General features: G+C 57.6%; 1 protein-coding gene across 1 annotated transcript; it reads left to right on the forward strand.

The window, feature by feature from the left end:
* Positions 1-3,350: 3,350 nt before the first annotated feature.
* LOC135460928 (polyunsaturated fatty acid lipoxygenase ALOX8-like) lies at positions 3,351-22,735 on the forward strand. The gene is made up of 11 exons (XM_064737903.1): positions 3,351-3,706; positions 5,296-5,396; positions 6,564-6,736; positions 8,953-9,096; positions 12,319-12,513; positions 13,787-13,873; positions 16,620-16,789; positions 18,440-18,561; positions 19,437-19,537; positions 21,564-21,734; positions 22,544-22,735. Exons 1-11 carry the CDS (start codon positions 3,351-3,353, stop codon positions 22,721-22,723), a joined length of 1,800 nt encoding a protein of 599 aa, XP_064593973.1. The 3' UTR covers positions 22,724-22,735.

Raw genomic sequence — 22,735 nt, forward strand, 5'->3', positions numbered from 1 at the left:
CACCCAGGTGACACACAGGTGACACAGGTGACACACAGGTGACACAGGTGACACACAGGTGACACACAGGTGTGACACAGGTGACACACAGGTGACACAGCTGTCCTTGTCCCCAGACCCTGTGGCTCGATGTCACCTGTCCCCGGCCCTTGGGGACACTGCTGTGCCTGTCACCGACACTGGGGGTGACACAGGTGACACACAGGTGACACAGGTGACACACAGGTGACACACAGGTGACACAGGTGACACAGGTGACACAGGTGACACACAGGTGACACACAGGTGACACAGATGTCCCCATTACAGACCCTGTGGCTGGATGTCACCTGTCCCCAGCCCTTGGGGACACTGCTGTGCCTGTCACCGACACTGGGGGTGACACAGGTGACACACAGGTGACACACATGACACAGGTGACACAGGTGACACAGGTGACACACAGGTGACACAGGTGACACAGATGTCCCCATTCCAGACCCTGTGGCTCGATGTCACCTGTCCCCGGCCCTTGGGGACACTGCTGTCCCTGCGCCTGCACAAGGAGCCGCTGCTGTCCCTTGTCCCCGACCGCTGGTTCTGTGACAGCGTCACCGTCACCGGGCCCCTGCCTGGGGACATTGGGGACATCAAGGACGGCTCTGGGGACAGCGTTGGGGACATCGGGGACGTCCCCACGGCCACCTTCCCCTGCCACCGCTGGGTGGAGAGCGGCGAGCTGGAGCTGCGCGAGGGGACAGGTAGGGGACAGTGGGGACAGTGGGGACATTGGGGACATTGGGGACAGTGGGGACATTGGGGGGGTTGGGGACAGTGGGGACATTGGGGACATTTGGGGGATTGGGGACATTGGGGACAATGGGAACAGTGGGGACATTGGGGACAGTGGGGACATTGGGGACATTGGGGACATTGGGGACATTTATGGGATTTGGGAGATTTGGGGACATTGGGGACATTGGGGACATCAGGTTCCTTCACAATGTTCCCACTGATGTCCCCAATGTCCCCAATGTCCTCAATGTCCCCAAATGTCCCCAATCCCTTTTCCCCCCCCCTAATTTCCCCCATTTATTCCAATGTCCCCAAAGTGTCCCCAATGTCCCCATTGATGTCCCCATGAATGTCCCCAACCCCCCCAATGTCCCCAATGTCCCCATTGGTGTCCCCAATCCCTTTTTCCCCTCATTTCCCCCATTTCCCCCAAAATATCCCCACTGTCCCCAATGTCCCCAATGTCCCCAATGTCCCCATTGTCCCCATTAATGTCCCCAATGTCCCCATTATCCCCAATGTCCCCAACCCCAAAAATGTCCCCAAATCTCCCAAATTCCAAAAATGTCCCCAATGCCCCCAATGTCCCCAACACGCTCAATCCCCCCATTGTCCCCAATGTCCCCATTAATGTCCCCACTGTCCCAATGTTCCCAATGTCCCCATCGATGTCCCAATGTCCCCAGTGTCCCCATTAATGTCCCCAATGTCCCCAACCCCAAAAATGTCCCCAATCCCCCAAATGTCCCCAATCCCTCCCAATGTCCCCAATCCCCCCCAATGTTCCCAACACCCTCAATCCCCCCAAAATTCCCCCAATGTCCCCATTGACCCCAATGTCCCCAATGTCCCCAATCCCCCCGATGTCCCCAATGTCCCCATTGATGTCCCCAATGTCCCCACCGCTGTCCCCGCTGTCCCCAGCCCGCACTCCCCGTGTCGCCGCCCGGGTGCCGCAGCTGCTGCAGCAGCGCCAGGAGGAGCGGAGAGAGCGGCGGGAGAGCTTCCAGTGAGCGCTGGGTTATACTGGGATAGACTGGTTTATACTGGGATGGGACTGGGAGGGGACTGGGATGGACTGGGATATACTGGTTTATACTGGTTTATACTGGGATGGGACTGGGAGGGGACTGGGATATACTGGGATGGACTGGGATATACTGGTTTATACTGGGATGGGACTGGGAGGGACTGGGAGGGGACTCGGACATACTGGGATATACTGGGAGGGATTGGGAGTGACTGGGAGGGATTGGGGGGACTGGGATATACTGGGATGGGACTGGGAGGGACTGGGATGGATTGGGATATACTGGTTTATACTGGGAGGGGACTGGGAGGGGACTGGGATGAACTGGGATGGACTGGGATAGACTGGTTTATACTGGGAGGGACTGGGAGGGGACTGGGATGGGACTGGGAGGGAACCGGGACAAACAGGGATGAACTGGGATGGACTGGGATATGCTGGTTTATACTGGTTTATACTGGGAGGGACTGGGAGGGACTGGGAGGGAACCGGGACAAACAGGGATGAACTGGGATAGACTGGGATATGCTGGTTTATACTGGTTTATACTGGGATGGACTGGGAGGGAACTGGGAGGGACTGGGAGAGGACTGGGATATACTGGGATATACTGGTTTATACTGGGATGGGACTGGGAGGGACTGGGAGGGAACCGGGACAAACAGGGATGAACTGGGATAGACTGGGATATACTGGTTTATACTGGGATATACTGGGAGGGATTGGGAGTGACTGAGAGGGACTGGGGGGAACCGGGATATACTGGGATATACTGGGATGGGATTGGGTTATACTGGGATGGACTGGGATGAACTGGGATGAACTGGGCGGGAGCGGTGCGGGGGTGGCTGAGGCCGGCAGGGCTGGAACTGGTCAGACTGGGAGCGGTGGTGAAACTGGGAGGGAACTGGGAGAAACTGGGAGGGGACTGGGAGGGACTGGGAAGGGATTGGGTTATACTGGGATGAACTGGGATATACTGGGAGGGACTGGGGGGGATTGGGAGGGGATTGGGTTATACTGGGATGGACTGGGAGGCAACTGGGAGGGGGTTGGGATAAACTGGGGCATACTGGGATATACTGGGATGGACTGGGAGGGACTGGGAGTGGACTGGGAGGGACTGGGAAGGGATTGGGTGATACTGGGATGAACTGGGATATACTGGGAGGGACTGGGAGGGACTGGAGGGGATTGGGAGGGGATTGGGTTATACTGGGATGGACTGGGAGGCAACTGGGATGGACTGGAATAAACTGGGACATACTGGGATATACTGGGAGGGACTGGGAGGGGATTGGGATATACTGGGATATACTGGGACATACTGGGATATACTGGGATGGACTGGGAGGGACTGGGAGGAACTGGGATAAACTGGGACATACTGGGATATACTGGGAGGGACTGGATGGACTGGGAGGGAACTGCTGGTCGCTCCTGGTCACTGATGGTCACCAGTGGTCACTCGTGGTCACTGATGGTCCCTACTGGTCACCAGTGGTCACTCGTGGTCACTCTGTCCAGCTGGCCTCTGGGATCACCAATGGTCACCAGTGGTCACTCGTGGTCACTCTGGTCACTCGTGGTCACCCGTGGTCACTCTGGTCACTCTGTCCAGGTGGGCTCCCTATGCCCCGGGCTGGCCGTGGCGTCTCCGGGCGCTGCCCCCGACCCTGTGCCCGTGGCCACGCCCTCCGGACACGCCCCCTCCGGACACGCCCACGACGATGACTCCGACACGCCCACGAGAGAGGAGTCGCAGTCGCTGGCGTCAGAGGGACAGTCAATGACGTCACGGGAGCGGCAGATGACGTCACAGGCCCCGCCCACCGCGCTGTCGCCCACCCTGAGCTTCCCCCTGGGGCACCGGGCCCAGCTGGCCGCGCGCGCCGCCGCCGCGTCAGTGACGTCATCGGGGTCACCGGGGGGTCACTGGGGGTCATGGGGGGTCATCGTGGGTTAATGGGGATCAATGAGGTCAATGGGGGTCAATGGACTCAATGGGGGTCAGTGGGGGTCAATGGGTGTCAATGGGGGTCAATGGGGTCAATGGGGGTCAATGGGGGTCAATGGGGGTCAATGGAGGTCAGTGATGGTCAATGGGTCAATGGGGGTCAGTGGGGTCAATGGAGGACAATGGGGGTCAATGGGGTCAGTGGGGATCAATGGGTGTCAATGGGGTTCAATGGGGTCAATGGGGGTCAATGGAGGTCAATGGGGTTCAATGGGGGTCAATGGGGCAATGGGGATCAGTGGAGGTCAGTGATGGTCAATGATGGTCAATGGGGTCAATGGGGTCAATGGGGGTCAATTGGGGTCAATGGAGGTCAATGGGGGTCAATGGGGGTCAATGGGGCCAATGGGGTCAATGGGGGCCAATGGGGTCAATGGGGATCAATGGGGGTCAATGGGGTCAATGGGGTCAATGGACATCAGTGGGGGTCATTGAGGGTCATCAGTGGTCATTGGTCAGTGGGGGTCAGTGGAGGTCAGTGATGGTCAATGGGGGTCAATAGGGGTCAATGGAGGTCAGTGATGGTCAATGGGGTCAATGGGGTCAATGGGGTCAATGGGGTCAATGGGGTCAATGGGGTCAATGGGGTCAATGGAGGTCAATGGGGTCAATGGGGATCAATGGGTGTCAATGGGGGTCAATGGGGGTCAGTGTGGGTCAACAGTGGGCACTGAGGGTCATTGAAGGTCATCAGTGGTCATTGGTGGTCATCATGGGTCAATGGGGGTCAGTGGTGGTCAATGGAGGACAATGGGGTCAATGGAGGTCAGTGGGGTTCAATGGGTCAATGGACATCAATGGGGTCAATGGGGATCAATGGGGTCAATGGGATCAATGGGGTCAATGGAGGACAATGGGGGTCAATGGAGGTCAGTGATGGTCAATGGGGTCAATGGGGTCAATGGGTCAATGGGGTTCAATGAGGTCAACAGCAGTCAATGCGGGTCAATGGGGTCAATGGGGGTCAATGGGGATCAATGGAGGTCAATGGGGGTCAATGGGGGTCAATGGGGTCAATGGAGGTCAGTGATGGTCAATGATGGTCAATGGGGGTCAATGGGTCAGTGGGGTTCCATGCAGGTCAATGGACATCAGTGGGGGTCATTGAGGGTCATCAGTGGTCATTGGTGGTCAGTGGGGTCAATGGAGGTCAGTGGGGTCAATGGGGGTCAGTAGGGGTCAATGGGATCAATGGAGGTCAGTGATGGTCAGTGATGGTCAATGATGGTCAATGGAGGTCAATGGGGGTCAATGGGGTCAATGGACATCAGTGGGGGTCATTGAGGGTCATCAGTGGTCATTGGTGGTCAGTGGGGGTCAATGAGGTTCATCAAGGGTCCCCAATGTCCCCAATCCCCCCAATGTCCCCACTGTCCCCAATGTCCCCAATGTCCCCAATGTCCCCACTGTCCCAATGTCCCCACTGTCCCCAGTGTCCCCAATGTCCCCATCGATGTCCCCAATGTCCCCTCAGGCGCATCCGGCTCCGGCTCCGGGGGCTCTGTCCCGGCGGGTCCTGGCGCAGCCTTGGGGACGTTCGGGCGGCGCTCGAGGGGCCCGGGACCCCCATCAGCGGTGGGTGGCGCTGTCCCCGATGTCCCCAATGTCCCCAATCCCCCCAATGTCCCCAATGTCCCCAATAATGTCCCCAAGGTGTCCCTTAATGTCCTCAAGGTGTTCCTCATGTCTCCCCAAGTGTTCCCAATGTCCCCAGTAATGTCCCCCAATGTCCTCAAGGTGTCCCCAGGTGTCCCCAATGTCCTCAAGGTGTCCCCAGATGTCCTGGAGGTGTCCTCAAGGTGTCCCCCAATGTCCTCAAGGTGTCCCCAAGGTGTCCCCAGATGTCCCAAGGTTTCCCCAAGGTGTCTCCGATGTCCCCAATAATGTCCCCAATGTCCCCAAGGTGTCCCTTAATGTCCTCAAGGTGTTCCTGATGTCTCCCCAAGTGTTCCCAATGTCCTCAAGGTGTCCCCCAAGGTGTCCCCAAGGTGTCCCCAATGTCCCCAATGTCCTCAAGGTGTCCCCAGATGTCCTGGAGGTGTCCTCAAGGTGTCCCTCAATGTCCCCAAGGTGTCTCCAAGTGTCCCCAAGGTGTCCCCAGATGTCCCAAGGTTTCCCCAAGGTGTCTCCGATGTCCATTGTCCCAATGTCCCCAATGTGTCCCTTATGTCTCAAGGTGTTCCTGATGTCTCCCCAAGTGTCCTATGTCCCCATAATGTCCCAAGGTGTCCCCAATATCCTAAGGTGTCCCCAGATGTCCTGGAGGTGTCCTGAAGGTGTCCCTGATGTCCCCAGATGTCCCAAGGTTTCCCCAAGTGTCCTCAAGGTGTCCCCAATGTCCTCAATGTCCCCAAGTTTCCCAAGTGTCCTCAAGGTGTCCCCAGATGTCCTGGAGGTGTCCCCAAGGTGTCTCTGATGTCCCCAATAATGTCCCAAATGTCCCCAAGGTGTCCCCCAAGGTGTCCCACAAGTGTCCCCAATGTCCCCAATAATATCCCAAATGTCCCAAATAATGACCCCAATGTCCTCAAGGTGTCCCCAAGGTGTCCCCAGATGTCCCCAATAATGTCCCCAATGTCCCCAACATCCCCAAAAATATCCCAAATAATGTCCCCAATGTCCTCAATGTCCCAAATATCCCAAATAATGTCCCCAATGTCCCCAATAATGTCCCCAGCAGTGTCCCCAAGGTGTCCCCAAGGTGTCCCCCAGTGTCCCCATTGATGTCCCCGCTGTCCCCAGAGTACGTGGTGCGGCACTGGCAGTCGGACGCGTTTTTCGGGGAGCAGTTCCTGAGCGGGGTGAACCCCGTCCTGCTGCGCCGCTGCCGCCGCCTGCCCCCCAACTTCCCGGTCACCGGGGACACGGTGGCACCGAGCCTGGGGACAGGGACCACGCTGGCACAGGAGATGGAGGTGAGGAACCCAAAAAACCCCAAAAAACTGCCCCTAAATACCTCAAAAATATCAAAATCTCAAATAAACCACCCCAAATAAACCACCCCAAATAAACCACCCCAACTTCCCGGTCACCGGGGACACGGTGGCACCGAGCCTGGGGACAGGGACAGACCTGAGACAGGAGATGGAGGTGAGGAACCCAAAAAACCACCCCAAAATCCATAAAAACCACCCAAAAAATATCAAAATCCCAAATATAAACCACCCCAAATAAACCACCCCAAATAAACCACCCCAAATAAACCACCCCAATGTCCCGGTCACCGGGGGAAGGTGGCACCGAGCCTGGGGACAGGGACCACGCTGACACAGGAGATGGAGGTGAGGAACCCAAAAAACCACCCCAAAATCCATTAAAACCACCCTAAAATCTGTAAAAATCACCCCAAAATCATCAAAACCCCATAAACACCCCAAAAACCCCAAACAAATATCGAAAGGCCATGGTGGCCCTGAGCCTGGGGACAGGGACGTCCCTGCAACGGGAGATGGAGGTGAGGGATCCTAAAAACACAAAATCACCCCAAAACCCCTAAAAACCATAAAAACCACCCCAAAATCATCCAAACCCCATAAACACCCCAAAAACCCCAAACAAACCTCCCAGCTTTTTTGGTGTCCACATTTTTGGGGTGTCTGGGGATTTCCATTTTTGGGGTGTCTGAGGTTTCTCACTTCAATGTCCCAATTTTGGTGTCCCCATTTTTGGGGTTCCCATTTTTGGGGTGTCTGACGTTTCTCCTTTCCCTGTCCTCATTTTTGGGGTGTCTGGGGGGTCCCATTTTTGGGGTTCACATTTTCGGGGTCCCATTTTTGGGGTGTCTGAGGGTTTCTCCTTTCCCTGTCCCCATTTTTGGGGTGTCTGACGTTTCCCATTTCTGTGTCCCCATTTTCTGGGGTGTCCCAATTTTTGGGGTGTTTGGGGGTTTCCCATTTTTGGATCTCTGGGGGTTTTCATTTCGTATCTCCATTTTTGGGTGTCTGACCTTTCTCTTCCTGTATCCCATTTTTGGGGTGTCTGACGTTTCCCATTTCTGTGTCCCCATTTTCGGGGTGTCCCCGATTTCGGGGTGCAGGCCGGCCGCCTCTTCCTGGCCGATTACATTTCAATGTCCCCAATTTTGGTGTCCCCAATTTTGGGGTGTCTGACGTTTCTCCTTTCCCTGTCCTCATTTTTGGGTGTCTGGGGGGGGTTCCCCATTTCGGGTGTCCCAATTTTGGGTGTTGGGTTCCCATTTTTGGGATCTCTGGGGGGTTTCTCATTTCCGTATCTCCATTTTCGGGTGTCTGACCTTTCTTCCTTTCCTTACCCCCATTCGGGTATCCCCATTTTTGGGGTGTCCCAATTTTGGGTGCAGGCCGGCCCTCTTTTCTGGCCGATTACATTTCAGTGTCCCCAATTTTGGTGTCCCATTTTTCGGGGGTCTGTCATTTCCCATCCCATTTTTGGGTGTCTGACCTTTCCTCTTTCCTTACCCTCGTTTTTGGGGTGTCCCGATTTCGGTGTCCCATTTTTGGGTGCAGGCGGCCGCCTCTTCTGGCGATTACATTTCAATGTCCCCAATTTTGGGTCCCCATTTTTGGGGTGTCTGACGTTTCTCCTTTCCCTGTCCTCATTTTTGGGTGTCTGGGGGGTTCCCCATTTCGGGGTGTCCCAATTTTGGGGTGTCTGGGGGTTTCCCAGTTTTGGGATCTCTGGGGGGTTTCTCATTTCCGTATCTCCATTTTTGGGGTGTCTGACCTTTTCTCCTTTCCTTACCCCCGTTTTTGGGGTGTCCCCGTTTTCGGGGTGTCCCCGATTTCGGGGTGCAGGCCGGCCGCCTCTTCCTGGCCGATTACATTTCAATGTCCCCAATTTTGGTGTCCCCATTTTCGGGGTGTCTGTCATTTCTCCATCCACATTTTTGGGGTGTCTGACGTTTCTCATTCCTGTATCTCCATTTTTGGGGTGTCTGACATTTCCCATTTCTGTGTCCCCATTTTCGGGGTGTCCCAATTTTGGGGTGTCTGGGGGTTTCCCAGTTTTGGGATCTCTGGGGGGTTTCTCATTTCCGTATCTCCATTTTTGGGGTGTCTGACCTTTCTCATTCCTGTATCTCCATTTTTGGGGTGTCTGACGTTTCCCATTTCTGTGTCCCCATTTTCGGGGTGTCCCCGATTTCGGGGTGCAGGCCGGCCGCCTCTTCCTGGCCGATTACTCGATGCTCGAGGGGCTCCCCACGGGCACCATCGGGGGGCGCCCCCAGTTCGTGGCCGCCCCCCTGTGCCTGCTCTGGCTCAGCCCCCGCGGGCGCCTCCTGCCCGTGGCCATCCAGGTACGGCCCCCCAATGTCCCCAATGTCCCCAAGTGTCCCCAAGGGTCCCTAAATGGACCTAAATATCCCTAAATGTCCTTCATGTTTCACCTGTGTCCCCCCAATGTCCCCAAATGTCCCTAAATGTCCTTCATGTGTCGTCTGTGTCCCCAAATGTCCCCAAATGTTCTCTGTGTCTCCCCAATGTCCCCAAATGTCCCCAAATGTCCTTCATGTGTCATCTGTGTCCCCAAATGTCCCCAAATATTCTCTGTGTCTCCCTCAATGTCCCCAAATGTCCCTTTGGGTTCCCTCGGTGTCCCCCAAATATTCTCTGTGTCCCCAAATGTCCCTAAATATCCTTCATGTTTCACCTGTGTCCCCAAATGTCCCCAAATGTCCCCAAATATTCTCTGTGTCTCCCTCAATGTCCCCAAATGTCCCTTTGGGTTCCCTCGGTGTCCCCAAATATCCTCTGTGTGTCCCCAATGTCCTCAATGTCCCCAATGTCCCCAATGTCCCCAATCCCAATGTCCCCAATGTCCCCATTGACCCCAATGTCCCCATTGTCCCCAATGTCTCCCAATGTCCCCAATCCCCCCAATGTCCCCCAATGTCCCCAATCCCCCCATTGACCCCAATGTGTCCCCATTGACCCCAGTGTTCCCCAATGTCCCCCAATGTCCCCAATCCCCTCAATGTCCCAAATCCCCCAATCCCCCATTGACCTCAATGTCCCCATTGACCCCAGTGTCCCCAATGTCCCCAATGTCCCTAATATCGCCATTGACCCCAATGTCCCCAATCCCCCCAATGTCCCCAATGTCCCATTGACCCCATTGACCCCAATCTCCCCATTGACCCCAATGTCCCCAATGTCCCCAATGTTCCCCATTGACTCCAGTGTCCTCAATGTCCCACAGTGTCCCCAATCCCCCCAATGTCCCCAATGTCCCCATTGACCCCAATGTCCCCAATGTTCCCCATTGTCCCAATCCCCCCATTGACCCCAATGTCCCATTGACCCCAATGTCCCCAATCCCCCCAATGTCCCCAATGTCCCCAATGTCCCAAATCCCCCAAATGTCCCCAATGTCCCCAATCCCCCCAGTGTCCCCAATGTCCCCCAATGTCCCCAATCCCCCCAATGTCTCCAATCCCCCCAATGTCCCCAATGTCCCCATTGACCCCAATGTCCCCAATGTCTCCCAATGTCCCCAATCCCCCCATTGACCCAATGTCCCCCCAATGTCCCCATTGACCCCAATGTGTCCCCAATGTCCCCCAATGTCCCCAATCCCCTCAATGTCCCAAATCCCCCCAATCCCCCCATTGACCTCAATGTCCCCAATGTCCCAATGTTCCCATTGACCCCAATGTCCCCAATGTCCCCCATGACCCCATTGACCCCATTGACCCCAATGTCCCCATTGACCCCATTGTTCCCAATGTCCCCAATGACCCCAATGTCCCCATTGACCCCAATCCCCCAATGTCCCCAATGTTCCCCATGTCCCCATTGACCCCAATGTTCCCAATGTCCCCATTGACCCCAATGTTCCCAATGTCCCCACTGACCCCAATGTCCCCAATGTCCCCCACAGCTGTCCCAGCACCCCGGGCCGGAGTCCCCGATTTTCGTCCCGGTGGCCGTGGGTGGGCCCTGGCCAAGCTGTGGGTCAGGAGCGCCCACTTTGTGCTGACCCCTGTCACCCCCCTGATGTCCCCAATGTCCCCCATATCCCCAATGTCTCCCAATGTCCCCAATGTCCCAATCCCCCATTGACCCCAATGTCCCCAATGTCCCCAATGTCCCCAATCCCCCATTGACCCCAATGTCCCCATTGACCCCAATGTCCCCCATCCCCCCATTGACCCCAATGTCCCCAATGTCCCAAATCCCCCAAATGTCCCCAATGTCCCCCCAATGTCCCCATTGACCCCAATGTCTCCCAATGTCCCCAATCCCCCAATGTTCCCCCAATCCTCCCATTGACCCCAATGTCCCCAATCCCCCCAATGTCCCCAATGTCCCCATTGACCCCAATGTCCCCAATGTCCCCAATGTCCCCAATCCCCCCATTGACCCCAATGTCCCCCCAATGTCCCCATTGACCCCAATGTCTCCAATGTCCCCCCAATGTCCCCAATGTCCCCAATCCCCCCCAATGTCCCCAATGCCCCCAATGACCCCACTGACCCCAATGTCCCCAATGTCCCCAATCCCCCCATTGACCCCGATGTCCCCATGTCCCCATTGACCCCAATGTCCCCAATCCCCCAATCTCCCAAATCCCCCCAATGTCCCCCACAGCTGTCCCAGCACCCCGGGCCGGGGTCCCCGATTTTCGTCCCCGGTGGCCGTGGGTGGGCCCTGGCCAAGCTGTGGGTCAGGAGCGCCCACTTTGTGCTGACCCCTGTCACCCCCCTGATGTCCCCAATGTCCCCAATGACCCCAATGTCCCCACTGACCCCAGCGTCCCCAATGTCCCCATTGACCCCAATGTCCCCAATGTCCCCATTGACCCCAATGTCCCCAATCCCCCCCAATGCCCCCAATGTTCCCCATTGTCCCCAATGTCCCAAATCCCCCCATTGACCCCAATGTCCCCAATGTCCCCAATCCCCCCATTGACCCCAATGTCCCCAATGTCCCCAATGTTCCCCATTGACTCCAGTGTCCCCAATGTCCCCCAATGTCCCCAATCCCCCCAATGTCCCCATTGACCCCAATGTCCCCAATCCCCCCAATTTCCCAAATCCCCCCAATGTCCCCCACAGCTGTCCCAGCACCCCGGGCCAGGGTCCCCCATTTTCGTCCCCGGTGGCCGTGGTTGGGCCCTGGCCAAGCTGTGGGTCAGGAGCGCCCACTTTGTGCTGACACCTGTCACCCCCCTGATGTCCCCTATGTCCCCAATATCCCCAATGTCCCCCAATGTCCCCAATGTCCCCAATCCCCCCATTGACCCCAATGTCCCCATTGACCCCAGTGTTCCCAATGTCCCAAATCCCCCAAATGTCCCCAATGTCCCCCAATGTCCCCATTGTCCCCAATCCCCCCAATGTCCCCAATCCCCCCAATGTTCCCAATCCCCCCATTGACCCCAATGTCCCCAATCCCCTCAATGTCCCCATTGACCCCATTGACCCCAATGTCCCCAATGTTCCCCATTGTCCCCAATCCCCCCACTGTCCCCAATCCAATGTCCCCATTGACCCCAATGTCCCCAATGTCCCCCACAGCTGTCCCAGCACCCCGGGCCGGGGTCCCCGATTTTCGTCCCCGGTGGCCGTGGGTGGGCCCTGGCCAAGCTGTGGGTCAGGAGCGCCCACTTTGTGCTGCACGAGATGGTGACGCACCTGCTGCACGGCCACTTCCTGGCCGAGGCCTTCGCCGTGGCCACCCAGCGCCTGCCGGCCGCGCACCCCGTGCACCAGGTACCCCGAAAAATGGACCCTGAACCCTGAAAATGAACCCCGAAATCCCCGTCCCAAAATCCCAACCCTGAGCCTAAAAATGAACCCCGAAATCCCCGTCCCAAAACACCAAACCTTACCCGAAAAACTGCACCCGAAATCCTCAATCCTGACCCCAAAAACTGCACCTCCACCCCGTGCACCAGGTACCCCGAAAAATGGACCCTGAACCCTAAAAATGAACCCCGAAATCCCCGTCCCAAAATCCCAACCCTGACCCTAAAAATGAACCCCGAAATCCCCGTCCCAAAATCCCAACCCTGACCCCAAAATCTCCAAACCTGACCCCAAAAACTGCACCCAAAATCCTCAATCCTGACCCCAAAAACCACACCCTGACCCTAAAAACTGCACTCTGAAATCCCTGTCCCAAAATCCCAACCCTGACCCCAAAAATGGACTCAAAGCCCAAAAGATGGACCCCAAAATCCCCATCCCAAAATCCCAACCCTGACCCAAAAATCCCAACCCTGACCCCAAAAACTGCACCCGAAATCCCCAACCCTGACCCCAAAAAATGCACCCTAACCCCGAAAACTGCACCCCGAAATCCCCGTCCCAAAATTGCAACCCCGACCCCAAAATCCCCAACCCTGACCCCAAAATCTCCAACCTCAACCCCAAAAACTGCACCTTGACCCCAATGTCCCCAATGTCCCCAAATCCCCCAAATCCCAAAAATGTCCCCAGTGTCCCCAATGTCCCCAATGTCCCCAATGTCCCCAATGTCCCCACTGTCCCCAATGTCCCCAAAAATGTCCCAAATATCCCTGCTGTCCCCAAATGTCTCCCATGTCCCCAAATCCCATAAATGTCCCCAATGTCCCAAAATCCCTCAAATCCCAAAAATGTCCCAAACACCCCCAATGTCCCCAATGCCCCCAAATGTCCCCAAAGTCCCCAATGTCCCAAATTCCTCCAACGTCCCCAAATGTCCCCAATCCCCCAATGTCCCCAAATGTCCCCAATCCCCCCAATGTCCCCACTGTCCCAAATGCCCCCAATGTCCCCACTGTCCCCAATGTCCCCAATGTCCCCAATGTCCCCAATGTCCCCAAATGTCCCCAATGTCCCCAATGTCCCCAATGTCCCCCAATGTCCCCAATGTCCCCCCCAATGTCCCCAATGTCCCCAATGTCCCCAATGTCCCCAATGCCCCCAATGTCCCCAATCCCCCAATGTCCCCAATCCCCCCAATGTCCCCAATGTCCCCAAATGTCCCCGCTGTCCCCAGCTGCTCCTCCCCCACGTGCGTTTCACCTTCCACATCAACATCCTGGCGCGGGAGACGCTGCTGAACCCCGGGGGCATCATCGACCAGGTGAGGGGACACACCTGGGACACGCCTGTCACCTGTGTCACCTGGGTGTCACCTGGGTGTCACCTGGGTGTCACCTGTGTGTCATCTGTGTCACCTGTGTGAGCTGTGTGAGCTGTGTCACCTCTCTGTGTCACCTGTGTGTCACCTGTGTCACCTGGGTGTCACCTGGGTGTCACCTGGGTGTCACCTGGGTGTCACCTGGGTGTCATCTGTGTCATCTGTGTGAGCTGTGTCACCTGTGTGAGCTGTGTCACCTGGATTACCTGTGTCACCTGGGTGTCCCCTGTGTCACCTGAGGCACCTGGGGCACCTGTGTGATCTGTGTCACCTTTGTCATCTCCCTGTGTCACCTGTGTCAACTCCTGTGTGTCACCTGTGTCACCTGTGTCACCTGTGTCACCTGTGTGTCACCTGTGTGTCACCTCCCTGTGTCATCTGTGTGCCACCTGTGTGATCTGTGTCACCTTAGTCACCTCTCTGTGTCACCTGTGTCACCTGTGTGTCACCTGAGTGTCACCTCCCTGTGTCACCTGTGTGTCACCTGTGTGATCTGTGTCACCTTTGTCATCTCCCTGTGTCACCTGTGTCAACTCCTGTGTGTCACCTGTGTCACCTGGGTCACTCGTGTGTCACCTGTGTGTGAACTGTCACCTGGGTTTCACCTGTGTGTCACCTCCTGTGTGTCACCTCTGTCACCTGAGTGTCACCTCCCTGTGTGTCATCTGTGAGATCTGTGTCACCTGTGTCACCTGGGGCACCTCTGTGTCACCTGTGTGTCACCTGTGTGTCACCTGTGTGTCACCTGTGTGTCACCTGGGTCATCTCCCTGTGTCCTCTGTGTCACCTGGGAGTCACCTGGGTGTCATCTGTGTGAGCTGTGTCACCTGTGTCACCTGGGTGTCACCTGGGTGTCACCTGGGTGTCATCTGTGTGTCACCTGTGTGAGCTGTGTCACCTGGGTTACCTGTGTCACCTGGGTGTCACCTGTGTCACCTGAGGCACCTGGGGCACCTGTGTGATCTGTGTCACCTTTGTCATCTCCCTGTGTCACCTGTGTCACCTGTGTCACCTGTGTGTCACCTGGGTGTCATCTGTGTGAGCTGTGTCACCTGTGTGTCACCTTTGTCATCTCCCTGTGTCACCTGTGTCAACTCCTGTGTGTCACCTGTGTCACCTGGGTCACTCGTGTGTCACCTGTGTGTGAACTGTCACCTGGGTTTCACCTGTGTGTCACCTGTGTGTCACCTCCTGTGTGTCACCTGTGTCACCTGAGTGTCACCTCCCTGTGTGTCATCTGTGTGATCTGTGTCACCTTTGTCACCTCCCTGTGTCACCTGTGTGAGCTGTGTGAGCTGTGTCACCTCTCTGTGTCACCTGTGTGTCACCTGGGTGTCACCTGGGTGAGCTGTGTCACCTCCCTGTGTCACCCATGTGTGATCTGTGTCACCTTTGTCACCTCCCTGTGTCACCTGTGTGTCACCTGTGTCACCTGTGTCACCTGTGTGTCACCTGTGTGTCACCTGTGTGTCACCTGGGTGTCACCTGTGTCCCCACTGGTGGCACCAGGACATGTTGGTCACCCTCGGTGTCACCTGGGTCCCCCTGGGGACACCTGGGGGACACTGAGGGGTGTCAAGGAGGGGACAATGGGGACACCGAGGGGTGTCATTGTCCCCAGGCCACCTTGGTGGGCCAGGAGGTGACACAGATGACACTGAGGGTGACACTGAGGGTGACACTGATGGTGTCCCTGTCCCCAGGCCACCTCGGTGGGCCAGGAGGTGACACAGGTGACACTGAGGGTGACACTGAGGGTGTCATTGTCCCCAGGCCACCTTGGTGGGCCGGGAGGGGACACTGGTGGCCCTGAGGGTGACATTGAGGGTGTCATTGTCCTCAGGCCACCTCGGTGGGCCGCGAGAGGACACAGGTGACACAGGGGGACACTGAGGGTGACACTGAGGGTGTCCCTGTCCCCAGGCCACCTCGGTGGGCCGCGAGGGGACACTGGTGGGACACAGGTGACACTGAGGGTGACACTGAGGGTGACACTGAGTGGTGGCACTGTCCAGGAGGTGACACTGGTGGCACTGAGGGGTGTCATTGTCCCCAGGCCACCTCGGTGGGCCAGGAGGTGACACAGGTGGCACAGGGGACACTGAGGGTGACACTGAGGGTGACATTGTCCCCAGGCCACCTCGGTGGGCCGCGAGGGGACGCTGGTGGGACACAGGGGACACTGAGGGTGACACTGGTGACACTGATGGTGTCCCTGTCCCCAGGCCACCTCGGTGGGCCAGGAGGGGACACAGGTGACACTGAGGGTGACACTGAGGGGTGTCATTGTCCCCAGGCCACCTCGGTGGGCCAGGAGGGGACACTGGTGACACTGAGGGTGACACTGAGGGTGTCATTGTCCCCAGGCCACCTCGGTGGGCCGGGAGGGGACACTGGTGGGACACAGGGGACACTGAGGGTGACATTGATGGTGTCCCTGTCCCCAGGCCACCTCAGTGGGCCGCGAGGGGACACTGGTGACACTGAGGGTGGCACTGATGGTGTCCCTGTCCCCAGGCCACCTCGGTGGGCCAGGAGGGGACACTGGTGGGACACAGGTGACACTGAGGGTGACATTGATGGTGTCATTGTCCCCAGGCCACCTCGGTGGGCCAGGAGGGGACACTGGTGGGACACAGGGGACACTGAGGGTGACACTGGTGACACTGAGGGGTGTCATTGTCCCCAGGCCACCTCGGTGGGCCGCGAGGGGACGCTGGCGCTGGTGGCCCGGGGCACGGCGGCGCTGACGTTCCGCGAGCTCTGCGTCCCCGACGACGTGGCCGAGCGCGGCGTTGGGGACATCCCCGGCTACCACTACAGGGACGACGCCATGGCCATCTGGGGGGCCATCCAGGGGTGGGGACACCGAGGGGACAGTGGGGACATTGGGGACAATGGGGACATTCGGGACATGGGATGATGGGAAATGGGGATGAGGACAGTGGGGACAATGGGGACAATGGGGACAATGGGGACATCCCCGGCTACCACTACAGGGACGACGCCATGGACATCTGGGGGGCCATCCAGGGGTGGGGACACCGAGGGGACAGTGGGGACAATGGGGACAATGGGGATATTGGGGATAATGGGGACAACGGGGACAATGGGGATAATGGGGACAATGGGGGACATGGGGACAATGGGGACAGTGGGGACAATGGGGACATGGGGCAGTGGGGGCAATGGGGACATTGGGGCAATGGGGAAGTGGGGGACAATGGGGACAATGGGGGACATGGCTCGGCTAACAAGGGACGACGCATGGACATCTGGGGGCATCCATGGGGTGGGGACACGAGGGGACAGTGGGGACATTGTGGGACATTGGGGACAATGGGGACAATGGGGACAATGGGGACAATGGGGATAATGGGGGTCATGGGGACAATGGGGACAATGGAGACAATGGGGCAATGGGGCAAGGGTGGGACATGGGGACAAGATGGGGACAATGGGGACTATATGGGATTATGGGGCAATGAGGACAGTGGGGACAAGGGGCAATGGGACAGTGGGGACAATGAGGACACGAGGGGACAATTGGGGATAATGGGGAATGGGGACATTGGGGACAATGGGACAATGGGGGACATTGGGGACAATGGGGATAATGGGGGGCAATGTGAGTATGGGGGCAAAATGGGTGACAATGGGGACATGGGGACATTGGGGACACCATTGGGGACAATGGGGACATGGGGACAGTGGGGCTGATATGGGTGTAATTGGGGTTAATACGGGGACAATGGGGACATGTGGGACCTTGGGGACATTGGCCAATGGGGGCAAGTGGGGGGAAAATGGGGATAATGGGACAATGGGGACAATGGGGAAAATGGGGGCATTGGGGACAATGGGGGACAATGGGGGGGACAATGGGGGGACAATGGGGACAATGGGGACAATGGGGACAATGGGGGCAGTGGGGACAATGGGGACAATGGGGACAATGGGGACACTGAGGGGATAATGGGGGCAATGAGGATAATGGGGACAATGGGGGCAATGGGGGCAATGGGGACAATGGGGACAATGGGGATAATGGGGACAATGGGGGCAATGGGGACACTGAGGGGACAATGGGAACATTGGGGACAATGGGGACAATGGGAACATTGGGGACAATGGGGTGGAGATGATGGGGACAACAGGCTGGGGACAATGGGGACAATGGAGATGGGGATGGCAGGGACAGTGGGGACAATGGGACAATGGGATGGGGACAATGGGGACACTGAGGGGACAATGGGGACAATGGGGTGGAGATGATGGGGACAATGGGGACAATGGAGATGGGGATGGCAGGGACAGCGGGGACAATGGGACAATGGGATGGGGACAGTGAGGATGGGGACAAAGCCCCCATGGAGGTGACAATGGGAACAGGGGCCACAGGGATGGGACACCAGCAATGGTGGGGACACGGGGACAGGGCTGTCACCCGCGTGTCACCGGTGTCCCTGAATGTCACCGGTGTCCCTGAATGTCACCGCGGTGTCCCAGCTACGTGGAGGGCATCGTGGCGCTCTTCTACGCCGAGGATGAGGAGGTGGCCGAGGATGAGGAGCTGCAGGAGTGGGTGGGCGAGATCTTCACCTACGGCATCCTCGGCAACGAGAAGAGCGGTAGGGGACACCGGGGGGGGGTGACAGGGACAGCCGGGGGGACACGGGGATGTGTGGCGTGTGATGGGGCGGTGGTCGTGGTTCATGGTGGATGGTGGTGGTGTGGTGATGGTGGGTGGTCAAGTCATGGTGGTTGGTGGGTGGTCGTGGTCATGGCTTGTGGTCATGGTTGTGGTCTATGGTCATGGTCAGGTCAAGGATGGTCATGGTGATGGTGGTGGTCATGGTCATGGTGGTGGTCATGGTCATGGTGATGGTCAATCATGGTCATGGCATGGTCATGGTGATGGTCATGGTCAAGTCATGGTGATGGTGATGGTCAATCATGGTCATGGTCATGGTTGTGGTCATGGTCAGGGTCAAGTCATGGTGATGTGATGGTGGTGGTCATGTAGGTCAGTCGGTTGTGGTCATGTTGTGGTATGGTGATGGTGATGGTGGTGGTCGTGGTCATGGTTGTGGTCATGGTCAGGGTCAAGTCATGGTGATGGAGATGGTTGTGGTCATGGTCAAGTCATGATGATGGTGATGGTGGTGGTCATGGTCATGGTCATGGTCATGGTCAAGTCATGATGATGGTGATGGTGGTGGTGGTCATGGTCATGGTCAATCATGGTCATGGCATGGTCATGGTCATGGTCATGGCATGGTCATGGTCATGGTCATGGCATGGTCATGGTCATGGTCATGATCATGGTCATGGTCCCCAAAGTCTCCAAAGTCCCCAATGTCCCCAATGTCCCCAATTCCCCCAATGTCTCCAATGTCCCTGCAATGTCCCCAATCCCCTCAATGTCCCAAATGTCCCCAATCCCTCAATCCCTCAATGTCCCCAATGTCCCCAAAGTCCCCTCAATGTCCCCAAACGTCCCCAGGGTTCCCGTCCAAGCTCTGCAGCCGCCCCGAGCTGGTGAAGTTCCTGACCATGATCATCTTCTGCTGCTCCGCCCGGCACGCGGCCGTCAACAGCGGCCAGGTGACACCGGGGACACCTGGGGACACCTGGGGACACCTGGGGACATTGGGGACACCTGGGGACATTGGGGACACTGGGGACACTTGGGGACACCATGGGGACATTGGGGAAACCTGGGGACATTGGGGGATTGGGGACATTGGGGACATTGGGGACATGGGGACATGGCCCTGGAGACATTGAAGACACCTGGGAACACTTGGGGACATTGGGGACATTGGGGAACCTGGGACATTTGGGACATTGGGGACATTGAGGGAATTGGGGACATTGAGGGATTTGGGACATTGGGGACATGGGGACACCTGGGGACATTGGGGCCCCTGGAGACATTGAAGACACTGGGACGACCTGGGGACATTGGGGACTGACGGGGGGATTGGGACATTGGGGACATTGGGGCACCTGGGGACATTGGGACACCTGGGACATTGGTGGGGACATTTGAGGGACACCTGGGGACACTTGGGGAATTGGGACACTGGGGAATTGGGGACATTTGAGGGACACCTGGGGACATTGGGGACATTGGGGAGATTGAGGACTTTGGGGACACTGGGAAGACGTGGGGACATTGTGGACACTGGGGACATTGAGGGACATTTGAGGGACACCTGGGGACATTGGGGACATTGGGGAGATTGAGGACTTTGGGGACACTGGGAAGACCTGGGGACATTGGGGACATTGGGGGACATTTGAGGGACACCCAGGGACATTGGGGACACCTGGGGACATTGGGGACACCTGGGGACACCTGGGGACATTGGGTGGACATTGGGGGGATTGGGGACATTTGAGGGGACTGGGGACATTGAGGGGGTTGGGGACATTGGGGACATTGGAGGACATTGGGGACATTTGAGGGACACCCAGGGACATTGGGGACACCTGGAGACATTGAAGACACCTGGGGACACCTGAGGACACTGGGGACATTGGGGACACCTGGGGACACCTGGGGACATTGGGGACACCTGGGGACATTGGGGGATTGGGACATGAGGGTGGGGACATTGGGGACATTGAGGGACACCTGGGGACATTGGGGCCCCTGGGACATGGAAGACATGGGGGGATGGGACTTGGGGGGATTGGGGACATTGGGGACATTTGAGGGACACCTGGGGGACATTGGGGACATGGGACATTGGGACACTGAAGACCTGGGGACATTGAGGGGATAGCAGATATTGGTGACCTTGGGGATGTTGGGGACGTTGGGGACACCTGGGGACACCTGGGGACATTGGGGACACTGGGGACCTGAGGGACACTGGGGACACCTTTGGGACACCTGGGTGGACACCTGGGGGACATTGGGGGCACCTGGAGACATTGAAGACACCTGGGGACATTGGGTGGACGGGGGGGATTGGGGACATTGGGGGACATTTGAGGACACCTGGGGACATTGGGGCACCTGGGGACATTGGGGATACGTTGGGACATTGGGGGGATTGGGGACATTGAGGGACATTGAGGGACACCTGGGCCCATTGGGGACTTGTGGACACTGGGGACACTGGGGACATTGAGGGACACCTGGGGACATTGGGACATTGGGAATTGAGGACTTTGGGACACTGGGAAGACCTGGGGACATTGGGACATTGGGGACATTGGGGACATTTGAGGGACACCCTGGGACATTGGGGACACATGGTGCCCATTGAGGACACCATTGGGACCACTGGGACATGGGGGGATTGGGGACATTTGAGGGGACTGGGGACATTGAGGGGGTTGGGGACATTGGGGACATTGGAGGACATTGGGGACATTTGAGGGACACCCAGGGACATTTGAGGGACACCTGGGGACATTTGAGGGACACCTGGTGACACTGGGTGGCTCAGGACACATCCCAGCATGTCCATCAACCTCATCTCGGCCACCAACCCCACCTTGGTGACCACCAAGGACACACGGGGATGTGACAGCACCCAGGTGACCCCAGGTGACCCCAGGTGACCCCGGGTGACCCCAGGTGACCCCAGGTGACCCCGCTGTCCCCTCCCCCCAGTACGACTACGCCGCCTGGATGCCCAACACGCCGGGGACAATGCAGCGGCCACCGCCGGCCGGTGACACCGAGGCCACCGAGGAGCTGCTGGTGGCCACGCTGCCGTCCCCCGAGGCCACCGGCGCCCTGCTGGCCCTGCTGAGCGTGGTCAGCTACGAGGGCGGAGAGCTGGTGAGACCCTGGGGACATTTGGGGACATTTGGGGACATTTGGGGACAGTGGGGGATTTGGGACAGTGGGGGCGTTGGGGACAGTGGGGGTGTTGGGGGCGTTGGGGACATTGGGGACATTGAGGGTGGACAGGGACATCGGGGAGTTGTGAACTTCATGGTGACCTTGGTTTGTGGTGTCCCCTCAATGTCCCCAATGTCCCATGTCCCAATCCCCCCAATGTCCCCAATGCCCATCCCATTTCCCATTCTCCATTTTCCATTTCCCATGTCCATGCCCCAAGTCCCACGCCCCATGCCCCCAATGTCCCCAATGTCCCCAATGTCCCAATCCCCCCAATTCCCCAACCCCCATGTCCCCCAATGTCCCCAATGTCCTCAGTCCCATTTTTCCCAATTTCTCCCATTTTTTCCCATTGTTCCCCATTTTCCCCTCAATGTCCCCAATGTCCCCAATGTCCCTTGGTGTCCCCAGTGTCCCCCAATGTCCCCAATGTCCCCAGTCCCATTTTCCCAATTTCTCCCATTTTTTCCCGTTTTTCCCCTCAATGTCCCCAATGTCCCCAATGTCCCCAATCTCCCCAATGTCCCCAATGTCCCCAGTCTCCCCAATGTCCCCAGTGTCCCAGTGTCCCCAATGTCCCTTTGGTGTCCCCAGCGCCCCTGGGCTCCCGTTCCCAAGTCTCCTCTCCGGTTCCGGCCCCGTTCCGTCCTGGGACATTGGGATGTTTGTTGATGTCCCCAATGTCCCCAATGTCCCCAATGTCCCCAATGTCCCCAGTGTCCCCAATGTCCCTTTGGTGTCCCCAGCGCCCCCTGGGCTCCCGTTCCCAGGATCTCCTCTCCGGTTCCGGTCCCCGTTCCGTCCTGGCCGCGTTCCGGGCTCGCCTGGCCGAGATCTCGGAGCGGATCCGGAACCGGAACGCGGAGCTGGAGCTGCCCTACCCCTACCTGGAGCCCACCTGTGTCACCGAGAGCATCTCCATCTGATGGCACCTGTCA

Source organism: Zonotrichia leucophrys, unplaced genomic scaffold (assembly GCF_028769735.1).
Source record: "Zonotrichia leucophrys gambelii isolate GWCS_2022_RI unplaced genomic scaffold, RI_Zleu_2.0 Scaffold_128_129040, whole genome shotgun sequence".
Classification (NCBI taxonomy): Eukaryota; Metazoa; Chordata; class Aves; order Passeriformes; family Passerellidae; genus Zonotrichia; species Zonotrichia leucophrys.

Bases quoted from the DNA above. Each gene is read 5' to 3' on its own strand.
- LOC135460928 (XM_064737903.1), top strand. From the start codon at position 3,351: ATGGTCACCAGTGGTCACTCGTGGTCACTCTGGTCACTCGTGGTCACC. The intron at 9,097-12,318 runs GTACGGCCCCCC...TGTCCCCCACAG, and splicing joins TCCTGCCCGTGGCCATCCAG to CTGTCCCAGCACCCCGGGCC. The intron at 19,538-21,563 runs GTGACACCGGGG...CCCTCCCCCCAG, and splicing joins CGGCCGTCAACAGCGGCCAG to TACGACTACGCCGCCTGGAT.